The 21,858-nt window shown below is 37.7% G+C and overlaps 1 protein-coding gene and 1 non-coding gene across 10 annotated transcripts in view; both read left to right on the plus strand.

Moving 5' to 3' along the window:
* Positions 1–21,858, plus strand: part of POLR3B (RNA polymerase III subunit B) — a 115,048-nt gene that overhangs the window by 47,683 nt on the left and 45,507 nt on the right. For all 9 annotated transcript variants that reach the window (XR_003680141.2, XR_008617575.1, XM_007100966.3 and 6 more), the window contains 7 exons: positions 3,162–3,323; positions 5,928–6,128; positions 8,061–8,223; positions 9,498–9,651; positions 12,589–12,663; positions 13,255–13,353; positions 18,172–18,299. Coding sequence is in view for 7 of the 9 variants with exons in the window: in XM_007100966.3 (XP_007101028.1) it covers positions 3,162–3,323; positions 5,928–6,128; positions 8,061–8,223; positions 9,498–9,651; positions 12,589–12,663; positions 13,255–13,353; positions 18,172–18,299 (982 nt within the window). In the remaining 2 variants the exon portion in view is untranslated. The remainder of the gene's footprint in view (positions 1–3,161; positions 3,324–5,927; positions 6,129–8,060; positions 8,224–9,497; positions 9,652–12,588; positions 12,664–13,254; positions 13,354–18,171; positions 18,300–21,858) is intronic.
* Positions 16,079–16,185, plus strand: LOC112065919 (U6 spliceosomal RNA). Its single transcript, XR_002892315.1, has one exon. It is a non-coding gene; the product is annotated as a U6 spliceosomal RNA (small nuclear RNA).

The raw sequence follows: 21,858 nt of genomic DNA on the forward strand, positions 1-21,858 counted from the left end.
CAGGCTCAGCGGCCATGGCTCACGGGCCCAGCCGCTCCGCGGCATGTGGGATCTTCCCGGACTGGGGCACGAACCCGTGTCCCCTGCATCGGCAGGCGGACTCTCAACCACTGTGCCACCAGGGAAGCCCCAATTTATTTATTTTTGTTTTTATTTCTGTTACTCTAGGAGATGGATCCAAAAAAATCATTGCTGTGATTTATGTCAAAGAGTGTTCTGCCTGTATTTTCCTCTAGGATCCAGTCTTACATTTAGGTCTTTAATACATTTTGAGTATTTTTTTTTAATATATAGTGTTAGAGAATGTTTTATTTATTTTTAAATTAATTTTTATTAGAGTTAGCTGATTTACAATGTTGTGTTAGTTTCTGCTGTATAGCAAAGTGAATCAGTTATACACGTACATATATTCACCCTTTTTTAGATTCTGTTGCCATATAGGTCATTACAGAGTATTGAGTAGAGTTTCCTGTGCTATGCAGTAGGTTCTTATTAGTTGTCTCTTTTTTAAAAAAAATTTTATTGGGGTACAATTGATTTACAATGTTGTGTTAGTTTCAATCTCTTTTATATATAGTAGTGTATGTATGTCAATCCCAGTCTCCCACTTTATCCCTCTCCACAGCCCTTTCCCCTTAGTAACCATAAGTTTGTTTTCTACTGTGACTCTATTTCTGTTTTGTAAATAGGTTAATTTATATCATTTTTTTAGATTCCACATATGTCATACTGAGTGATGTAAGTCAAAGACAAATATCATATGATATCACTTACATGTAGAATGTTTTAATTTCATTCTTTTACATGTAGCTGTCCAGTTTTCCCAGCACCACTTAATGAAAAGACTGTCTTTTCTCCATTGTGTATTCTTGCCTCCTTTGTCGTAGATTAATTGACCATAAGTGCATGGATTTATTTCTGGGCTTTCTATCCTGTTCCATTGATCTATGTGTCTGTTTTTGTGCCAGTACCATACTGTTTTGATTCCTGTAGCTTTGTAGTGTAGTCTGAAGTCAGGGAGTGTGATTCCTCCAGCTCCGTTCTTCTTTCTCAGGATTGTTTTGGCTATCTGGGGTCTTTTGTGTTTCCATACAAATTTTAAAATTATTTGTCCTAGGTCTGTGAAAAATGCCATTGGTAATTTGATAGGGATTGCATTGAATCTGCAGATTGCTTTGGGTAGTATGGTATTTTAACAATATTTGATTCTTCCAATCTAAGAACTTGGCATTATTTTTGAGTTTTATAAAGACTGTCTTTTCTCCATTGTGTATTCTTGCCTCCTTTGTCGTAGATTAATTGACCATAAGTGCATGGATTTATTTCTGGGCTTTCTATCCTGTTCCATTGATCTATGTGTCTGTTTTTGTGCCAGTACCATACTGTTTTGATTCCTGTAGCTTTGTAGTGTAGTCTGAAGTCAGGGAGTGTGATTCCTCCAGCTCCGTTCTTCTTTCTCAGGATTGTTTTGGCTATCTGGGGTCTTTTGTGTTTCCATACAAATTTTAAAATTATTTGTCCTAGGTCTGTGAAAAATGCCATTGGTAATTTGATAGGGATTGCATTGAATCTGCAGATTGCTTTGGGTAGTATGGTATTTTAACAATATTTGATTCTTCCAATCTAAGAACTTGGCATTATTTTTGAGTTTTATAAAAATAGATTCATATCATATACGTTCTTCTGTAACTTTTTTCTGCATTTAACAGTGTTTTAAAGATTCATCTATATTGTTTCATGCCACTGTATTTCACTTTCATTTGTGTATTCAGTTGTGTAAAGATATGATACATATGATAAATATCCCTTTATGCATCCTACTTATCAAGACCTTTGTATGACTTCCCTTTTTTTTAAAAAAAGAACATTTTTATTCATATCTTCTGGTGCCTACATGACAGAGTTTCTACAAATAGGATTGCCCAGTCATGGAATCAAGTTAAATCTTCAGCTTGACTGGAGAGTGTCAAACTAGTTTCCCAAGTATTTGTACACTGCACTGTACATAAGTCCTGATGGTCTCCATCCTATGACTTAGTGTCAAAATTAAACATTTTTGTCTGATCTAGCGGGTGCACAGTACCATCTCATGGGCTTAATTTGCATTTCCTTCATTAATAATGAGGTTAAGCCTCTTTTTCATATGCTTATTGACCATTCCTGTTTTTTCTTAAATGTCTTTTGGGTTGTTTGTGTTTTCCTTATTGGTTTTAAGATTTTTTTGGTGTTCTTTGGATCCAGTTTTTTGTCAGTTACATGTGTTGCTGGTATCTTCTCCCAGTCTGGATTTTTTTTTTTTTTAACTTTATGGTATCTTTTAATTCTAGAAGTTTGTAATTTTAATTTGTCAACCCTTTCTTCTTTTTAATAGTTAGTACTCTTTATATTTTAAACTTATGCCTTTGGTATTTGTTCTTTAGTCATCTGGAATGGATTTTGGGGTATGGAATGAAGTAAGGAATGCAGTTTCATTTGTTTCTGAAATGAATAACCGGTTGTCCTAGCACCATTTATTTGTAGTCTTTCATTTACTTACTGATCTGAAATGCCATCTCTATCATATGACAAATTTTAATATATGTGTTGTTTGTTTCTGGACTCTTTGTTCTGTCCACTGGTCAGTTTATCTATACGTTAATCAGTCCATTTGCCTTCTTTTTCAGGAGTGTCTTGGCTATTTTAGGGTCTTAGCTTTTCCACATAAATTTTAGAGGTAGCCTCAATTTTCATTAAAAACCCAGGGATTTTACCTCAATTTTCATTGAAAACCTGGGGATTTTGATTAGAGTTGCATTGGAATTGTAGATCAATTTGGGGAAAATTAGTGATCTTAAAATAGTCTTCTCATCCATGAATATTTTCTTCATTTGTTTAGGTCACTGGTCAGTGAAATCTCAGTCTGGGAATGACTGGTCTAAATTTAAAATCTTTGAATGCAGGGATTGTCATCTTTGCTCTTATTCCCAACACCAAGCATAGTGATAAGCACATATATCAATAAAAGTACATGTTTATCAAATTGAATTTTAAAATATATTTTTTTCAGTTTTAAGCAGTTTCTCCATCTTTTTTTAAACAAAGTTTAATAAGGACCTAAAATTTAGTAAATAAGCTAGTAATGCATTTTGAAAGTTCACCATATACTTTTTTTTTTCCTTTAGCTTTTATCTCTTCTTTTTGAAGATTTGTTCAAAAAATTTAATTCTGAAATGAAGAAGATTGCAGACCAGGTGATTCCTAAGCAAAGAGCAGCCCAGTTTGATGTCGTGAAACACATGCGTCAGGACCAGATTACCAATGGCATGGTGAATGCCATTTCAACCGTAAGTCTTCAGTCATTTGGGTAGAGTTTTGTAACTTATTTGTAAATCTGTTCAGTGGGAAATTTAAAGTACTGATACTTTGAGAATCTAGGTGAAAAAAGTATATATATATTTAAGTCATAAATTTTCTACTTTGAAAGATAGTCTACAGTTTAAATCAGTAGGAATTTTACCACTATATGACTTCATTGCCAAATTATAGTTCCTGTTATATGAGGCAATAAGAAAATAGATATACTTTTACATAAAGGAAAAATCTTTTAGTTTAATCGTTAATAACCATTCTTTCAATGGATACTTTTCCCCATTTTCTTCTGTCATAAAACTGATATATTATAAGTAGGTTTATTAATGACAACGTTTGTCCAAAACAATACGAAATGTTTCATTTCATTGTAGGTTTATATTCCTCAAAGAGCTATCAGCTGTTCTCACGTGAGTGATGAATTCAGGCCTCAGCAGCTGCTGTGTGTTCAGGGCCTCCGGCTGTTCATAAAGGGTTATCAGATAGGTTTTTGCTCCCTTTCTTAAAGCGTAACATCTATAGGTCTATCTGATAAAGTCTTGTTCACGTTTTGTATGCCAGGCATAAAATTAGTTTTATGGATGGGATTTGGTCCCAACAAAAGAATAGTATAGTGTAGCACGTGGACTCCCTTCCTTAACAATGAAAGAATTAGTGGTTGACTTGCTGCCCTACTTGACTTGAGAAATTTGCAGTGGGTCTGTTTGAGCAGCCCTCGCCATGACAGCTCCATCTAGACCTGAGGGGAGCCTGGCCTTTGTGCCTCTTTAGGCCCCTCACACTCCTGTGGCCCAAACTTGTCTGGAAGTAGATTCCTGAATATTTGAAGAGAAGTCTCCAAAGAGCACTTGAACACACTTCTGTTAGAATGACTTTTCCTTGCTTTTGACCCATGATTTTCAGGTCAGAATAGCTGTTTTGAGTAGTTGTTTTGCCCCTAAGTGACACCACTTTACGTCTGGGAACTGACTGCTTATTAGGAAAATCAGTAGTAGACCTTGTTACAGGTGAACCCCAATCTGTAGACAACCAGAAAAAGATCAACTTCTAAAATTGTGATTGTTGTCATATGTAGACTATTTTCAACAAATAAATTTTCTCAGAGGAGCAGTTTTAGACCCTTTGTCTGTTTCTCCTCTCTCCCTTTTTAAAACTCCTGAAGAACATTGGAACAGATTATCTTGCTGAACATCTCGGCTTCACTCCCCATCTACTTCCTGTTTGCCAGCAGCTGCTGTCTTAGTTGAATTCTGTGCTGAATATTTATTTATCTTCCTTGCTCTTACTTTCTGGTCATAAGTCAGTTTACTAGGTTCATTCTCATTCAAAGAATAAAAGGAGTTAACTGAACAAGCAATATGAGAAGTTAACTTGTGGGATCAGTGTGTTTGCTCCATTTCTTTGCTTTGTAATGCATCAAGTTTCTTCCTAGGTTTTAGCTTTTTTCCACTTTATCAAAAACTCAAGTTTCTGAAGTGATAGATCTTCACTGAAATAATGCTTAAACTTTAATTTGTGAGGAGCTCCCCTGAAGTCAAATATTTAAATTCAAACAGATGAGTTTTTCTACTTTGAGGGGTTTTAATCTGGGATCCATGAGTCCTTCCTTGAAATTGAAGGCAAATTTTGTGTTTGTGGTCCTATGTGCATTTTTCTCGAGAATAATCGTAGCTTTCATCAGATTATCAAAAAAATGAAGAACCACTGTTTGGCAGATGTGAAGATCATTGAATCAATCACTCTTTGACATTTTGTTTTCTACGTTGCTTTTTCTCTGCGTACTATTTTCTATTAATTCACGTTACAATGAGTTGAAAACTTAATGATTCCTAACCTTAATCTTGAATTATCCTTGAGAATATTTAATGTGTACAATTAATACCACTATAAAATAATATATTTAATATATTTCAGTACGTTTAATGCATAGGAAATAAGGTAAATTTAATGTTTAAAATTTATTTCATATGACTCTATTTTAAGATTGACATGGTAGCCAAAGAAGGTATATAATATTTATTAATATGAATATATGTGCAATTTTTAGCCTTGATTAAGAAGCCTATTCATTCATTTTCCCCGATAACTGCTATTAGAGTCTTTTTTCTATTGCTGTATTTTCCTCTCATTAAAACTAGTTTTGGAAGACATCCAGATAATGGCACATTCCAACATGAAATTACCTCTTTGAGCTTCAAGCTAGTTTTACCTTAAATGTGTGTAGAAAGTGCTAGTGTTCTATTAGTTAGCTTATTGCTTCCAGTGGAAATCTTTGGTTGAACTGGCTTGTTCAGAATATAATTAGTTCTTCAGAAAATACCCACTCTGATGTGATAATGTTGATACATGGAAGCATTCTGAGGTGGTTGCTAAATATAAGTAATATTCATTAAATTCCTAGAAAACCCCGGTGAGTAACTTGGCTGAATTTTAATTGTGACATTTTGATTTCTGAATATATATCATGGCTCTAATTTCACAAACAAGCAGTTCCTATGCTGAGCCTCTCCGAGTGACTGCAGAGTATCAGGCCACATGAATGGATCAGGGGTAGTCTCATGTCTTTCCTCTCCCTTCAGGGAAATTGGTCTCTGAAGAGATTTAAAATGGATCGCCAGGGTGTGACTCAGGTGCTGTCTCGCTTATCATATATATCCGCACTGGGCATGATGACAAGAATCTCTTCCCAGTTTGAAAAAACAAGAAAAGTGAGTGGTCCTCGATCCCTCCAGCCGTCTCAGTGGGGAATGCTCTGCCCTTCGGACACTCCTGAAGGAGAGGTAAGGTCCCCAGGGAGTCTCCGCTGTGTCAGAGGTCATGCCTGTTGGTGATGCTCTGCTTCTTCTCCTGTCCCCCCAGGCTGTATCCTTTTTGGGGTCAGCCATGTATCTGGCAGAAAATGTTGATGCAACCATCAGAATGTCATCAGTATCATTCCCGAACAGTACCTACAGAAGTCTTTGATTTATTATCTCACCTAAATAGAAATATTGTCCAAATTTTCTTGCTTGTTTTAGTTTCTCCCGAGAGTCAAACCAGGCAATGAAGAGGGGGTAAGAATATGAAGGAAAATTAAGAGACCCATCACCTTTGCTCACAAGGAGCTCGTTTTCAGCAACTCCTTATTTTCTGTGGCTGTACTTAGAGGACATCAGAGTCACAGTTGCAGCCAACTAGGAGCACACAGTCCAAGACCTAAGTTGGATTCCAGCTCAATTGTATAGGAAACATAAGCAGTTACCTGAACACTAAACCAAGGAGTTTAAATTGGTTTATATCCATAGCACCCACTACTTCCTCTGTCGTGGCCCTTTCTACTTCATGTTAACTACCGTTGGTTTCACTTGATTTTATGCCTTCTAAATTGTAAAATTCTGGAGGAAGGAACCATGTTAGGTTCACCATTGTATCCCAAGCTCCTAGCCCAGAGCCTCATTCAGACTAAAGGCCCCATAAATATATGCTGAGTGAATAAATAAGTTAAATATTACAGGTAAAGGATATACGTTCCAAAGTGTAGGAAGTAGTTATGACTTGGGAGAGGTGAAAAATACAAGTCCATCCAGGGTTATAAATTTTAGAAATTATCATTCTTCTCCTGATTTATCTTAAACCATATGGAAATTCACATTAAAATTGTGCAGCTTGTCAAATTTGCATAACTTATACATCTTGAGTTTTGGAACACTAAATTTCCCAGAGATAGCTTCAACTAATCTAGATAAAGTACCTGTTTTGTGCATCACTGCAGCAGATGGTTTCTAAGATTGAAGATGTAATCGTTACATGTCACATGTGTCTCAAGTGTTTTTGTTTTTGTTTTCATTCTTAATTTGCTGTATTACGTCCTTGTTTATATGTTTGCTTTAGATTTTTTTCCTCTGGTTGTATAGAGGTTTAAAAATATTTTTTTCATTTCCTTTTTACTTTGAAATAATTTCAGACATACAAAAAAAGTTGCAAAAATAGTGCAAAGAATTTCCATGATCCTTCACCTAGATTCCCCAAATGTGACATCTTATGTAACTATAGCACAGTTATCAACCTCATAGCCCCAGTTATCAACTTTCATAACCCCAGTTATGAAATTAACATTGATAACAGTATTGTAATCTGTAGACCTGGTTCAGATTTTGCCAGTTGCCCCACTGTCTTTTTTTGATCCAGGATTGCTCTCAGTTGTTGAGTCTCCTTAGGCTCTTGATCTGGAGCGGTTCTTCAGTCTTTGTCTTTTATGACCAAGAAGCTTGGAGAGTACCGGCCAGTAATTTTGCAGACTCTTTCTCATTTCAGGCCAGCAGTTTTATATTTTTATGTATTCACAATTATCAATGTTTTCCTTTACTGTTTTTATACAGTGTCATCTTAATGACTGTGGTGTTCTGTTGTCAGGGAATAGCAATTTAGGTAATTGGTTTCTTTGGGGAGGGGACATTTATAATGCCGTCATTATTTCCAGTTCAAATAGTACTGTGCTGAGCATGTCTGTGGCTAAATCTACGTTTATATCCTTGCTTTCTAGTTCAGGATAAATTCCTCTGGGATAAGGGGTAGGTATATCCTTAAGGCTTTGTATGAATCTCCAAAGTGTTCCCTACGAGGCTGTACTGCTTTGCCTTGTCACCAGTGGAGTGGTGAGCTATTTTCAGACACAAACTGTACTTTGTGTTACTCATGTTCATTCTTAGAAATGACTATCTTTTGTTTTTTAGGCATGTGGTTTGGTTAAAAACTTGGCCCTTATGACGCACATCACAACTGACATGGAAGATGGACCCATTGTTAAATTAGCCAGTAACCTGGGAGTAGAAGATGTGAATTTATTATGTGGGGAAGAGCTGTCTTACCCAAATGTGTTTCTTGTCTTTCTTAATGGTGAGTATATTATGGAGACATGTTGATCCTAAACAGTCTGTGGGGAGGGGGAGGGAATCGACTATTATCCATGTATATAGAGCACAAATATACTTTAATTCTGCAGTCAAATTCTCTGCCACTGAGCTGTACCCCCTGAGTATACTTTAATTCTGGACCAGGTTGACTTTAATTGAAAGGTAGAAAAAATGGTAACGGAAACAGTTATTCCATTGGCTGAGTGATCCAGGTTCTGAGACAATACAGCTATCAGAGCTAAAGGGTAATGGTGCAGAGACCATTTGCTTTCTACCCTTTGACAGCTGGCAGCGTATCCACAGTGGAATGAGGCTCAATACGGTATCTTTAAGTTCAGGTTAAATATATGAGACGTTCTGCACAAATAGTCAGATCAGCCCTTATAGTGAGATGACTTGTATTCAGCCACTGAGTGAGCGATTGTCAGCAGCCTCTGGCGAGAGGGTCCCTTTCCTTCAGCTCCTGCTCCAGTTGCTTCTCTCATACCCCTTCCCAGCCACTTCGGAGTCCTCCAGAGGTGCTGCAGCAGGTGTGGCTTGGCAGCCCGGGTGCCTGTCCCCTCACAGGTGTGCGGCATGTGCTCATCCTGGCCTCAGCCCCCATGCTCTTCTCCCCCTTCTTCCTGCTCTGGGAGGCCTGCACCATTTCCCGCGTGGGCTGGTGAGAAGGAAAACAGGGCTGTTGGCTGCCTGCCTCGCTCAGTGAATTCTGGCAGCTAACGCTGAGTGAGTCCTTACTCTGGGTACTCACCCAGTACCTCTCTAAATCCTCACACTAACCCTGGGAGCCAAAGGCCATTTTCCTCATTTCTCAGATGATGACAACAAAACCGGTTTAAAAATAGCAGTTACTAGGTGCTATGTCCAGTTCTAAGTGCTTTCCGTGAGATCAGCTCATTTCATCCTCACATCGACCCTGTGGAAGTGGCAGAGCCGGTGTTCAGTCCCAGGGGTGTGGACCCCAAGTTCATGTCCCTGCACGGTGCTGACAGATGAGGAGACTGAGGCTGACTTCACCGGTGTTACGCAGCCAGGGTGTGGTAGGCCTGGCCCTGGACTCCGGTCCCCACCCCGGGCTGCCCTTGACCACTCCGCTCTGCTGCTCCCTCCAGCCTTGCGGACTGGCTGCAGGCTTAATAACAGTACTTCCAAATGACTGCTCAGTGCTGCTTATTGTTTTTATTGAGTAGATATTTTAAATCCCATTAGATTTATTTTTTATTTCGGTCTTAAATATTCTTACTTCTTTCTGCTTAGGTAACATCCTGGGTGTCATTCGAGACCACAAGAAGCTGGTGAATACATTTCGACTGATGCGAAGAGCAGGATATATCAATGAATTTGTTTCCATCTCAACGAATCTGACAGATCGGTGTGTCTATATTTCCTCTGATGGAGGAAGGCTGTGCAGGTAGATGTGGCTAGAAAGAGTTGTTAAGATCTCTTTATGTCTGCTTTTGAAAGAAATGGACTTGTTTTTGTTTTTGAAGCTGCTTTAACCTCTTTCATTGTTAAGATAAATTTAATTCACTTAGCAAACACCTCATGAATATGCATACTGGCTACTGGGGATTCAAAGATTAATGGGAGTCAGTCTCTGCCCTCAGAGAACTCAGTCCGCTGGGAAAGGCAGAAATAATTAGTAATAACAACCAACTCTGCGAATAATAAGTGCTAGCCATTATTTATTATCTTAATAGATGTATTATGTGTAAGGCTTTAACTACATTCAACCCTATAAGGTTGGATTATTATTTTCATTTAACGAATGAGGTACTGGGGTTTAGTGAGACTAAGTAAATTACCCAAAGCCAGATAGTGGTGGAGTCTGTTTTTCACTCAGAAGTCTTTAGAATTCATTTGACTCCAGCAGTCCTGATTTTACCCACTATATTCTGTTGCTATGAACTGACCTTTAAAGGATGAGTAGGATTGCTTTAAAGGATAAAGGAGGAAAGGAGAAAGGCTAAGGAATGGCAAGAATAACAAACATAGAAGCATGAAGAGATACCATAACATTAGATCCGGTAGAAAAGTAGGTGCCTTATATTCATTCTGCACATATTTAGGGCCTATTTTGTACAGGTGCTGTGTCGGAGGTGGGGTTACGAGGATGAACATGACATGGTATCTGGTCCTTTGGGGACAGGCAGGGACTTCAGCTGAGGATGTCACCTTGTTTCATAGGCCTTCACTTGATGCACCAAAGTCTTTCTTTGTGGACCTCAGGTAGTGTGAGGGCACAAGTCAGTGAGCTGGCAGTGGTTAGAGTGGTGGCAAGAGCTTGGAAGTCTGCCCAGCTGGGAGAGTGGACTGCCAGTGTCTGTGTCTGTCTGGCATCCTTGTTTCCTTCCAGTTACCCTCCTCATTCTTCTTTGAGGATTGCCCTTCCCCACTGGCAGTCTTCTTGGGACGGTCAGTCAGGTGCTCTCTCCTGCTCAGCCAAAGGTCAGGCAGATGACCCAAGCCAGGCCAGTCAGACTGTCTCTTCAGAGAGTTTGAATCCCAAAGAGAATAGCTCAAGGGAAGAAGTGGTCGGAACAGATTCATCCTGGCAGCGATGCATACAAGAGACTGCTCGTTACCCCTGCCTTTCTGGATCCTTGGGACTGTTCTAGCTCCTTTTCTTTCTGAGGCTGAGCATTGCACCTTTTTCTTTGATTCTTATCCTTCTAGTAAATTCTTAGCCTTTTGGTACATTCCTTAAAATTTTCTTCTTATTTTTTAGTAAATTCCGTCTTTGCTTAAATCTGCCAGAGTTGGTTCCTATTCTCTGCAACCAAAGAGCCGTAACTGATGCTATACCTGTTTTTGAATCCTAATGTCCCACTTACTGACTTGTGTGACTCTTGAGTTTATTACTTAAGTCTCTGGGCCTTGATTTCCTCAGCTGTAAATATGTAAATAACAGTGCCTCCCTAGGATTGATATAAGGTCTGGTAAGTGCCTTGTAGGGTGCCAGGCAAACACTGGATGCTTATTTATAGCTATTAACATGGTCCAATTAAGGGTGGGGAAAACACTGACGTTTTCTAGTTTACTCTTTTTTCGGATTTTTCTCTTTCATTACATCCCATGTAATATGGCATAGCCTAAAAGAAAACTAGTTCTTTTTTTTTTTTAGAAGTGATTGTATAGCAACACAACATAGATCTGGCAGGAAGAATTAGTAGAATTTATTGAGTAAACTGAAAGGTAACTGAGGTGGCCAAGTGTGGTCCCCTCCCTCTCCTACCCCTGCTCTGCCATCACTTGTCAGCCTCTTAAGCTGAGCTAAACTGCAGCCCCAAATGAGGGAGGCAGCAGGGTCTCTGCTTCCCTGCCAAGGGGCAGCCAGGATTTTGAGGCAGTGTTGAATCCCATGAAGAGTTCACCCTGTTCACTTTCCAGCAGCTTGTACCCCCTTTTGTAATTGTGCAGCTCCTCTTCTTAACTGTTTAAAAGTGCTCATTAGTCCTCAAATAGTTATTTGGACTTGAGGGTGGAGCGCACGAGTGTCTGCTGGTTACTTGCTCCTCTCTGTAAGAGCTGCTTGTCCAAATAGCAACAGCCCTTGACGTTTCGTGCCGCGTGCCATCCTTTGTGTCGGGTGTTTCCTCGTGGTGGTGAAGCCCTCAGAGGCAAATCACCACTGACAGTTACAGGTTAATCTACCAGAACGTGTGGACCAAAGCTCTCTACCTTATGCCCATTACATCACTAAAAATCCCGAAGTGAAAAAGCTATATTCCCTGCAAACTCATACCCACTCTTTGGTTGTGTGTAGCTTTAAGTACCCTGCTAGCGTAGCCCAGGGATGTTTATCCTAAAGCAAACCACTCTAGACAGCTGATAGTCATCAGACCTTCACTACAAAATGCCATTGTTTTCCTTGGTGATGGTTCTCTGCCTGCTGACCTCTCCATATTCCCAATATGAAATCAGGAGATGCTTTTGGTATGATGGATGCATTTACACAGTTTTTAAAAAAATATGATATTAAAGGTATTAAAGGTTGTTTTTTTTTCCAGACTTTATTGAGTATCATTTCATACTGCTTTCTCATTCAGAACCAAATATTTCCTAAGATACTTGGAGAAAGGACTGTGTGTTTATACATGTATATGTGCACACATGAGCTGGTGTGTGCTTGTGCGTGTGTGTGTGCGTGTGTATGTGAGAAAGAGAAAATAGGCCCCTGTGCACTCACACTTGTAAAAAATACCTGATGTCCTCAAGCACTCCAGAAATAAGTTTGATCATATCTACCACTTCCCTCATTTCACTATAGTAAACTTACTGATTTAATTCTTTTGTTGAACTACTGTAAATCTGTTTTGTTTTGTTTTTTTCTGTTTTTCTATTCCAGACCCTATATAATTGTTAAGAAACAGAAGCCTGCAGTCACAAATAAGCATATGGAAGAGCTGGCTCAGGGGTACAGGTAAATAGCCAGAAGCAAAACTCCTCAGTCTCCTTAATACTCATTTATATGATCTAAACGGAAGTAATGTTATTTGATCTGAGCTTTTAAGAAAAGTATTACATATTTTCATTTTTGGTCTCTTAATTCCTCTCTACCACATATATCAACCTGTTAAAAACCTGTTCTTTTCTATGTGAACTTGCTTGGACATTGTAGAATATTTATCAGTTTAGATCATGAGGATTACAGGGTCTTGGTGTAAATTAGCACACTCTTCAGTGTTTCTAGGACGAGAAGGATATGTTGATGTAGACATCTGACGTACTGTGGGTCTCTCATCATATGGGGTTTTTAAAGTCATAGAAGGTATTTTTTAGAAGTGGGACCAGGTTGACAAGAGTCACAGATGTTTAACTGTTTCTGTTTTGGTGATTTGTGACAACTCTATGATCTAAGAATAACATGTTTCAAATATCCCAATGTATTGATACTTTTTGGGAGAGAAGGATGCTTTGGGCCTAAATGAAAGCATGTATCTTCCACTGTTGCATATAAAATACTGCAGTAAAATGCTTTTTAACAATGTCCATTTCACCAATATTTTCCCAGGAATTTTGAAGATTTCTTGCATGAGAGTCTCGTAGAATATTTAGATGTGAATGAAGAAAATGACTGTAACATTGCACTCTATGAACATACAATTAATAAGTAAGTAACAACCTTAATTAAAACCTGTTCTGATGATAGACACTACCTTCTTTTTTCATTTCATCTTCAATTCTATTGTGTATTCTTAGTAGGAACTGTTAGAAGTATACTGTTTTAAAAGGAAGCATAACCCATAGTTTATCCCAGGAGTATCACAAAACTGCTAACAAATAATCTTTAGATTTAATTATCCTTCCTTTTCATTTTACACTCACTGTACATTTCTTAAAAGGAATTGCTTCTCTGATTTTAATATTCGATTACTGCCAAAATTAAACTAATGAATCAGGCTACATAATGGTGTATTTATCTGTTCCAGGATTGATTTTGTCAGTGGATGTCTGAATTCCTGTTGTCAATGCAGGAATTCCCTACCTTGTATGTTGTAAAGATATCTTTAAACTTATGTGCAATATAGACATGAAATGGTAATATGTTCACAGTGTTTCTTCTAGAACAGTGATATTTTTAGAAACATCTTTGTTCCGTTTGGAATACATTATAGGACATTTATATAACTTGCTGTCTGATGCATGTGGCTGAGGTACCACTTACCTGAAATTAGAATTTTTGCAGTTATGCTGTTAAGTGGTTAGGGAGTTTAATACTGCCACCTGATAACTATTTATGTCTTCAGTCAGGAAAGTAGCTTTCTGTTTTCCACTACCAGATGAGATATACCACTTTATTTTTGTCTTACTGTAATTTAATAAATAATGCTTTTCAGCAGAATTTTTATTCCTTAAAGGTATGAATCTCTCAAAGTACTATTTTTATACCCCTCGTTTAAAGATTGACTGGAGAATTATATAGTAACCCCACAAATAACGATTCCATCCTCGTTACTCAAGCCAGAAACCTCAGTTTCAGCCTTGACTCCTCTTCCCCTCTACACCCACATCTAATCTCTTAACATACCATGTGGACTTTCAAAGTAAACCCGGAATCTGAGCTCTTTTCACCACCTCCACCTACTGCCCTACTGCAGGCCACTGCCATTGCTTGTCTGGATCCTTGCAAAAGGCTCCTGACTAGTTTTGCACTTGTTCCCATATAGTCTGTTCTTCATAGATCAGAATGGTCTCGTCACTTCTCTTCTCAAACCACGCCCCCAGCCCCACCCCACCCAGTGGCTTTCCATCTCCCTCTGAAGTCCTTACAGAGACCCTCACGTTCTTACAAGGAAGCTATGGCTGCAGCGTCATCTCCTCCCTCTCCCCCCCTCACTCTGTTTTAACCACACTGGCCTCTTCTTCATGCTCCTGTCCCAGCCCCTCTGCCCTGGCTGTCCCCTCCACCTGGAACGCTGTCACCTATCTGCATGGCTCACTCCTTCACATCCTCCAGGTCTTCACTCAGGTACCACCTTCTCAGCGAGTTTCCCTGACCACCCTATTTAAAGTAGAAATCCCTCCTCTGACCACCCCTCTTCGCTGCTTTATTTTTCTAGTGCTTAAATCTTAAAATCTGTAAAACGTGTATTTTATTGATGCATCTGTGCATTGTCTATCTCCTGCCACTAGAAGCTTCATGAAGGCAGGGATTTTTCTCTGTTTTGTTCACTGCCATAAAGGAATATAACTATCAGTATCACCCAATCACCAAGCTATCCCATACATCAAATTAATTTATTTTAAAAATAAGAAAAAATTGGTATTAATTCATACTTATGACATTTGTTAAAATGTAGAAATGCGTAAAGTAATTCCCCATTCCACCAAACTCCACCCTCCAGAAGTAACCAGTGCAAATGGTTTAATATGTACTCTTCTAGATTTTTTTCTAAGTGAAGGCAAACATACATACATTTTGCAATTATTTTTCAGTGTCTTGATTTTTTAACTTAATGTAATTAACATTATCATCCTGGATATTTTTCTACATTAATGTATGTATATATATATTTATATGTATAATTTTAATTGCTTTTTATTACATTGATTACATATAGATAACTTATTTAACTGTTCCCCTATTGATGACTATTTAGGCTGTTTCCAGTTTTTTCACTATTGCAAGCAACAGGTGACTTAGTCTTAATTTGAGCTAAATTTAAGGCCCTTATGCATAGTGAACAGGAAGTCTCCTATTTCCTGTTCAGGATAGAAACTTAGGGTGGTTATAATTTTGAATAATAATATTCCTCTCTTTTGTAAAATTCAAATCCAGACTTTTACAAAGTTTGGACTTTCAATAATTATTAGGTAGTAAGATAGTATATGATCTTATGTATGTTGTTGTCATAAAAAAAGAAGAAACTTAGATCTTTACCTTCTTCATTTTCAGCTTACCCCAGTCTTTACATCGGAAAAAGTAGTTTTAATTTGCATTGGTCAAATTGGCAATATATAAACAGAACAGTACATTTTAAACAAACTGTTTTATTCTAGGCTATAAAATGTCACTATAAGCTGTTTCTCTGTAAAAAACAGAAACAAAGAAAACAAAACCTAGAGCCCCTTCCCTCTCTGCTGACAAAGGCCTAAAGTGACAGAGGATTGAGGTTCTGCGAGGTCATAAGGTCAGAATTATATTCTTCAAACCAAGAACTACATGGAAAGCATCCTCTCTAACCAAACTAGGGACACAATTCAATACACGTGTAATGAAAAGCAAATAGATGGATAACTGGATAAGTGGGAGATCTTTTGCCATGTGCATTTCAGCTAATTTTCCATGATGTGATGGGTTATCTTGGAAATCACTTCTCTTCAGAAGTACTGTAGTGCTTGCTTCGGCAGCACATAGACTAAAATTGGAACGATTCAGAGAAGATTAGCACGGCCCCTGTGCAAGGATGACATGCAAATTCGTGAAGCGTTCCATATTTTTAAGAAAAGATGAACGTAAGACAGATAATTATTAATCTATTTCAATTTCACCAATCACATAAAAAAGAAGAAACATCTTCTTTGGAAAATTATGAAATAGTAAATAAGAACATCTCATTATATACCTATGAAGTATTATGTTGATATATAATGTATATTTAAATTGTAATACAAATGTAAGAGATGTTATGGTAAATCAGATCCCCTCAATTTGTTGATTTCAGTGGAATTTGGTACAATTATTTTGTATTTCAATTTGACTATCAAGAATTAAAAAAAAGTTATGTCATTTGGCTCAGGAAAAAAAAAAGAAGTACTGTAAACTGTTGAAATCATGATTGAAGTTATGCTTCAGAAACACTTGAGGAAGGGACAGAAGGTCATTGGAGACCACAGATCCTGGATGTGAGATCTGTTACTTTCAGCAAGACCTAAAAACAGTCTGGCTGCCCTTTCCCATTCAGATAGCTGAGTTGCTTTATCATTTAGCCAAAACTGAGTTTTCTGCAAAAACATACTGTGAAAGTAACAAGATTCTAACATCTATTAGGTCAAGTCTTTGTGCCCCGTATCTATAAAAATATAATGCATGTCAGCATATAACTTTGTTTTCTAGTAGCCACATTAAAGAATTAAAAAGAAACAGATGAAATTAATTTTAATAATTTTATTTAACCCAATATATTTGAAAGATTATCATATCAACATGTAGTCAATATAAAAATATTGAGATAGTTTACCTTTTTTTCCTACTAAGTCTTCAAAATCTGGTGTGCACTTACACCGCATCTCAATTTGGATGCTAAATTTTCATCGGAAATACTTTTTTTAAAAAATTTATTTTATTTATTATTTATTTTGGGCTGCATTGGGTCTTCATTGCTGCCCGCGGGCTTTCTCTAGTTGCGGTGAGCGGGGGCTACTCTTCGTTGCGGTGCGTGGGCTTCAGTAGTTGTGGCTCACAGGCTCCAGAGTGCAGGCTCAGTAGTTGTGGCACGTGGGCTTAGTTGCTCCGCGGCATGTGGGATCGTCCCGGACCAGGGCTCGAACCCGTGTCCCCTGCATTGGCAGGCGGATTCTTAACCACTGCGCCACCAGGGAAGTCCCTCTTTGGAAATACTTGATCTGATTTCATTACATTTACAATTGAAAAAGTAGAGTAATACATGTAAGTGGTTACAAACATAACTAAAAGGTTTTAAATAACTGAACTGAGCTATTTCAATTTAAATTTGAGCTTTAAAATGTAAGATAATTAAAATTTAAGTAAAATTAAAAATTCAGTTTCTCAGCCATTCTAGTCTAACTTTTCAGGTGCTCAATAGCCACATTTAGCTAGTGGTTACAGTAGTGGTCCCCATAGGTCTATAGTAACTATTCTTAAAAGGGATATATTCCTCTCTCTAAAATGGTAATACAACTTTCTCATTGATATATGTTGGAAAAGTGGGGAAAAGCAGGCCACTCATCCATATAGATATATTAAAAAAAATTTTTTAAGACATATTATTGAAGTACAGTTGATTTACAATGTTGTGCCATGTAGGTATTTTTGATACTATGTGCTATGTATTTCTATGTGCTTAATATAGTAATTTCTTTAAATGAGTTATTATTAGTTAGTATGTAATGATGTTTTTTTTATATAGGCATTCCATATTGTCTCCTATCTCTTATAGTTCTACAAATAATAAAAGTTTCACTCTTTATTTTCACTGAAAAAAAAATTTGCTTTGTTATATTTTATTTAAGTATGTTTTTCTTCTGTCAGTTTTACTAGCATCAAATTTTATTGTTATGAGGTTTTATTATTCTATTGATATAAATGTATGTGTTTTATATATACATTTTTATATGTATTTATGTAAACTTAAATTTTAAGTTTAGTCCTCAGGGACCTAGATAGTAATATTTTTTTATACCCTTTAAGAGATATTTATTTTAATACTTGGTACCTAAGATGTCTGATTCTTAATTAACTTGATAGAGATACCACCCACTTGGAGATTGAACCCTTCACTCTTCTTGGCGTTTGTGCTGGCCTGATCCCATACCCTCATCACAACCAGTCCCCAAGAAACACATATCAGTGTGCCATGGGGAAACAAGCCATGGGTAAGAGTTCCTCCTTGAACTTGGTCCTAAATACTTGGATAAATACTTATGTCTTTATTCTTTTTGTTTTTTTAACAGCTCTTTATTGGAGTATAATTGCTTCACAATACTGTGTTATTCTTACTTCACTAGTGTTGCATGTTGGGCCAGGTCACGCGTTGCTAACACCTGAGTGTTACCAAACTCAGGAGGTTGTCTCTGGAATTCTGCAGTGCTTGTAGGTGCCCCTGTCATGTCTAAAGCTTAAACAAAAATGGAGAAAACCTCTCTGAACTTGTCCTCTTGACCAAACAAAGGGATATATAATAACTATCACAGAATTACAAGGGGGTAAATGTAAAGAGAAAAGCCCTATATAAATGTAAGTTGTTAAGCAGGAGAGATGGAAGAAAGAGCAGGAAAACTCGAGGTTAAGGGAGGAGAGCAAAAGGCAATAGAGATAGAGGCGCACAGTGTGTATTAGAATGTACTTAGTAATTGTCTGGGTGACAGTCATTGAACCCATTATATCCACGCAATTGCTCCTATAGCTCCTGAAACACTCAGTGTGTGTCACACCATTTTCTGAGTTCATTTTCCTTTCTTCTTTCTATTTTTCTTCCCTTTCATTCATTTATCTATTAATTTATTTATCATCCGTAACATTTATTGAGCATCAATAATAAACCAATCATTGAGGCTGGAACCTTAAAATATAGAGATAATACAGAGCCCTGCCCTCAGTGAGTTCACAGTCTAGCAGGAGAGACCAACAAATACAACAGTAATTCAATATAGTCTGATAAATGCCGTAGTAGATGAGAGCCAGAATCTATGGGACTAAGCAGAAAGAACACCTAAGGTTAGAGAGTGGGTTGTTTCTGAAGACTAGAACTGAACTCGGCCTTGAAAGATACTGAGTATTTCTCACAGGTATGGAAACGTAAGCAAGCAGTGTGTGGGTCGTTTTGTATAGTATACGCTGTAGTATGGACATAGAAGCGTGGTGGAGAGATGCCATATGTTGGGGAGTTTGAGTTTTGTCTTGAAGAGGATACAGAGAGGATACTAGCAAAAAAAGTTTTGCTTATAAGCTTTTTTTTGAAATGTTTTTAAAACTCATTTAAATCCTAATAAGTTTAATAGGTTTTATTTTCATATATGTCTATGACATCAATATGACTTGTCATCTCTGATTTAAAGTATGATACAAGGAGGTTCATAAAGAAACTGTAAAAGGTTTCTGCATTGCATTTGGGTAACGACCAGAATGCAGTTAGCTGCTCAGTTACTTACAATTAGCTGCAGTTGACCATAGCTTGACAATTAAGTCCTTCTGTTTCTCCTACGGATAAAGAGTATGTATTTCCTTTCGAGTTTTTATATTGCCCTTTGGTTGGCAACAGAGACATAAGAAGCATGTTGTCCTGCTACCATTTACCTGAATGATGTAATGCCTGGACAGTTCAGAATAATTCCCAGTGGGAAAATCTAAACAGCGGCTCATCAATTTAGCCTTTCCCATTCATACTTAGCAGCAGTGTAGGCTGATTTCCCGCTTGTGCTTCTGACTTGCTAACAAGTTGAAATATACAGTACTGAATCCTGTGTGTCATGAAAGGGCTATCACTTCTATTGGGTTTACCAAACCATTTTGTTTCATGATGTGAATCCCAGCTGAAACAATACACCTTTTGTGTAGAACTTTCAGCAGAATTAACGGAAGACTAATCACTTCATCGCTAATGCCGCTCTTTAGTGTGTTTGAAGATTGAAACCGAAAGAGCTGCATCTATCTCCCCTTGGCAAATCTTTTTTTTTTAAATAAAGAAGTGATTGAATGAAAGAAATAATATTTTTATTTTTGTAACTCCTCTTCCTACCAAAAAAAAAAAGCCTTTTATTTTGTAGCCATGAGTATCTGAAACGTTCGGCTAGTTACCACACACAGTTAAGCAGGATCAGTGTGTACAGAAAGCCAATTCAGTGTCTGTAGAGTTCTTTTGTAGTTTTCTGTGTGAAGGTTTTTTTTCTCGTTTTGTTTTGAGTGTCATTTGCAATTCATTGTCTGTGTTTTCTGAGGTTGGTGTATTCAGCTGCTCTGACCCTGGGTCCTGCACATTTAGCTCCTTGGATACAATCCTCTGACGTGACTGCTGACGCTAGGAAGACAAAAGCTACTGAATATCTTAAGTAATAAAAAAAAAAAGCCTTTGTTACTGTTTGTTATTATAAAACACCTGACTGGAAAGAAAAGCCACGAGATGAAAGTATATTTAAAGTTTGCACATGAGAAGGCCACCTTGCTCTTTGGACTGTAGTAGCTGCAGAAGTATTGAGTGAGGTCTGTAGGAAAACTCGCAAAAGGAAAGAGGCCAGCAGAGGGAGAGACCCAGAACAGAGATCCGGGGCTGAAGAACAGAGACCCAGAACAGGGACCTGGCTCTTTGAGTTGGACTTCTCGGAGTCATTTTAATTCCCTGCTGTCTTGACAGCTGATAACTAAAAGTCACACTATCCCATTTTAAATATTAGCCATGCTGAAGACTATATACATCTCAGAGATTCTGTGTGGATTTTCTAACATAATATTTTAGTTGCTGTTCATCTGTTAGTCCATGTGGAAAGTGAAAGACAGGATCCCAGAATTAATTTGCTAAATATTCTTACCAATCTGGAAGTTTACTATATACCTTTTACTACCAATCCCTCCCATTCAACAGAGTGAAAAAATAAGAGAAAGTCATTTTCTGTCACTACGAAGGAGACCAAGACAGCACAAACCACAGAGACTGAGAGCCTTACCTTGTACATAAGAGAGGGCTGACTTGATTCAAACATGAAACACCAGCAGAGGGTGTTTCTTAAATCTAAGGCTCTTTAAATTATTCATAAAGTTCAAGTTTCCACACAGCATCTTACTGTGCTACTGAGAAACACCTCCCTTCCATGGATATGGCTCTGTTTGTTGTGACGTGGTTCAGAGCAAGAAGTCAGGTAGACGTGTGTGGAAATGGCAAGGTCTCCAGGTCACTCAGTGCTACAAGTGAAGGCTGTGTGATGGGGCTGCATTGTATGCTCTCTCCCTGGCACCAGACGCCAAGTTCACATGAGTCACACTTTCATATCCTGCCCATTTTATTAGTTGGCAGTCCTCTAGTGGAACACTTTCTCCTCTTTAAAAGGATCTTTTAGTCACTATCAGCTCGGTTAATGAATATGCATCACATACCTCCTCCAGCCCCCGCTCCTTCTCACCACCCCTTCCTCCTTCAACTCCAAATTGCTGGGACTGTTTTGTTTTTTGTTTTTTTAAAGTCAGGAGCTAATGCAACTTCTGTTTTGGTTTTTGTTTTCAATAGAGTCTCTTCCTAAGTGGGTAGTTCCTTCTCTTGTATCCGCCACTTTACAGTAGGATGGGATGTACTAGAAATAGGCTGGAGAATTTTAAAGTATTAAAAACACATAATATACAAAGATCCTCATAAAGTGTTGTTTCACTCTACATCTCCTCTTCTCCCAATTTCTGTTTGAATTTTTTTTTAGACTATTTATTTTTTTATCCATTTGGGTATACACA

This window comes from Physeter macrocephalus, chromosome 6 (genome assembly GCF_002837175.3).
Source record: "Physeter macrocephalus isolate SW-GA chromosome 6, ASM283717v5, whole genome shotgun sequence".
Classification (NCBI taxonomy): Eukaryota; Metazoa; Chordata; class Mammalia; order Artiodactyla; family Physeteridae; genus Physeter; species Physeter macrocephalus.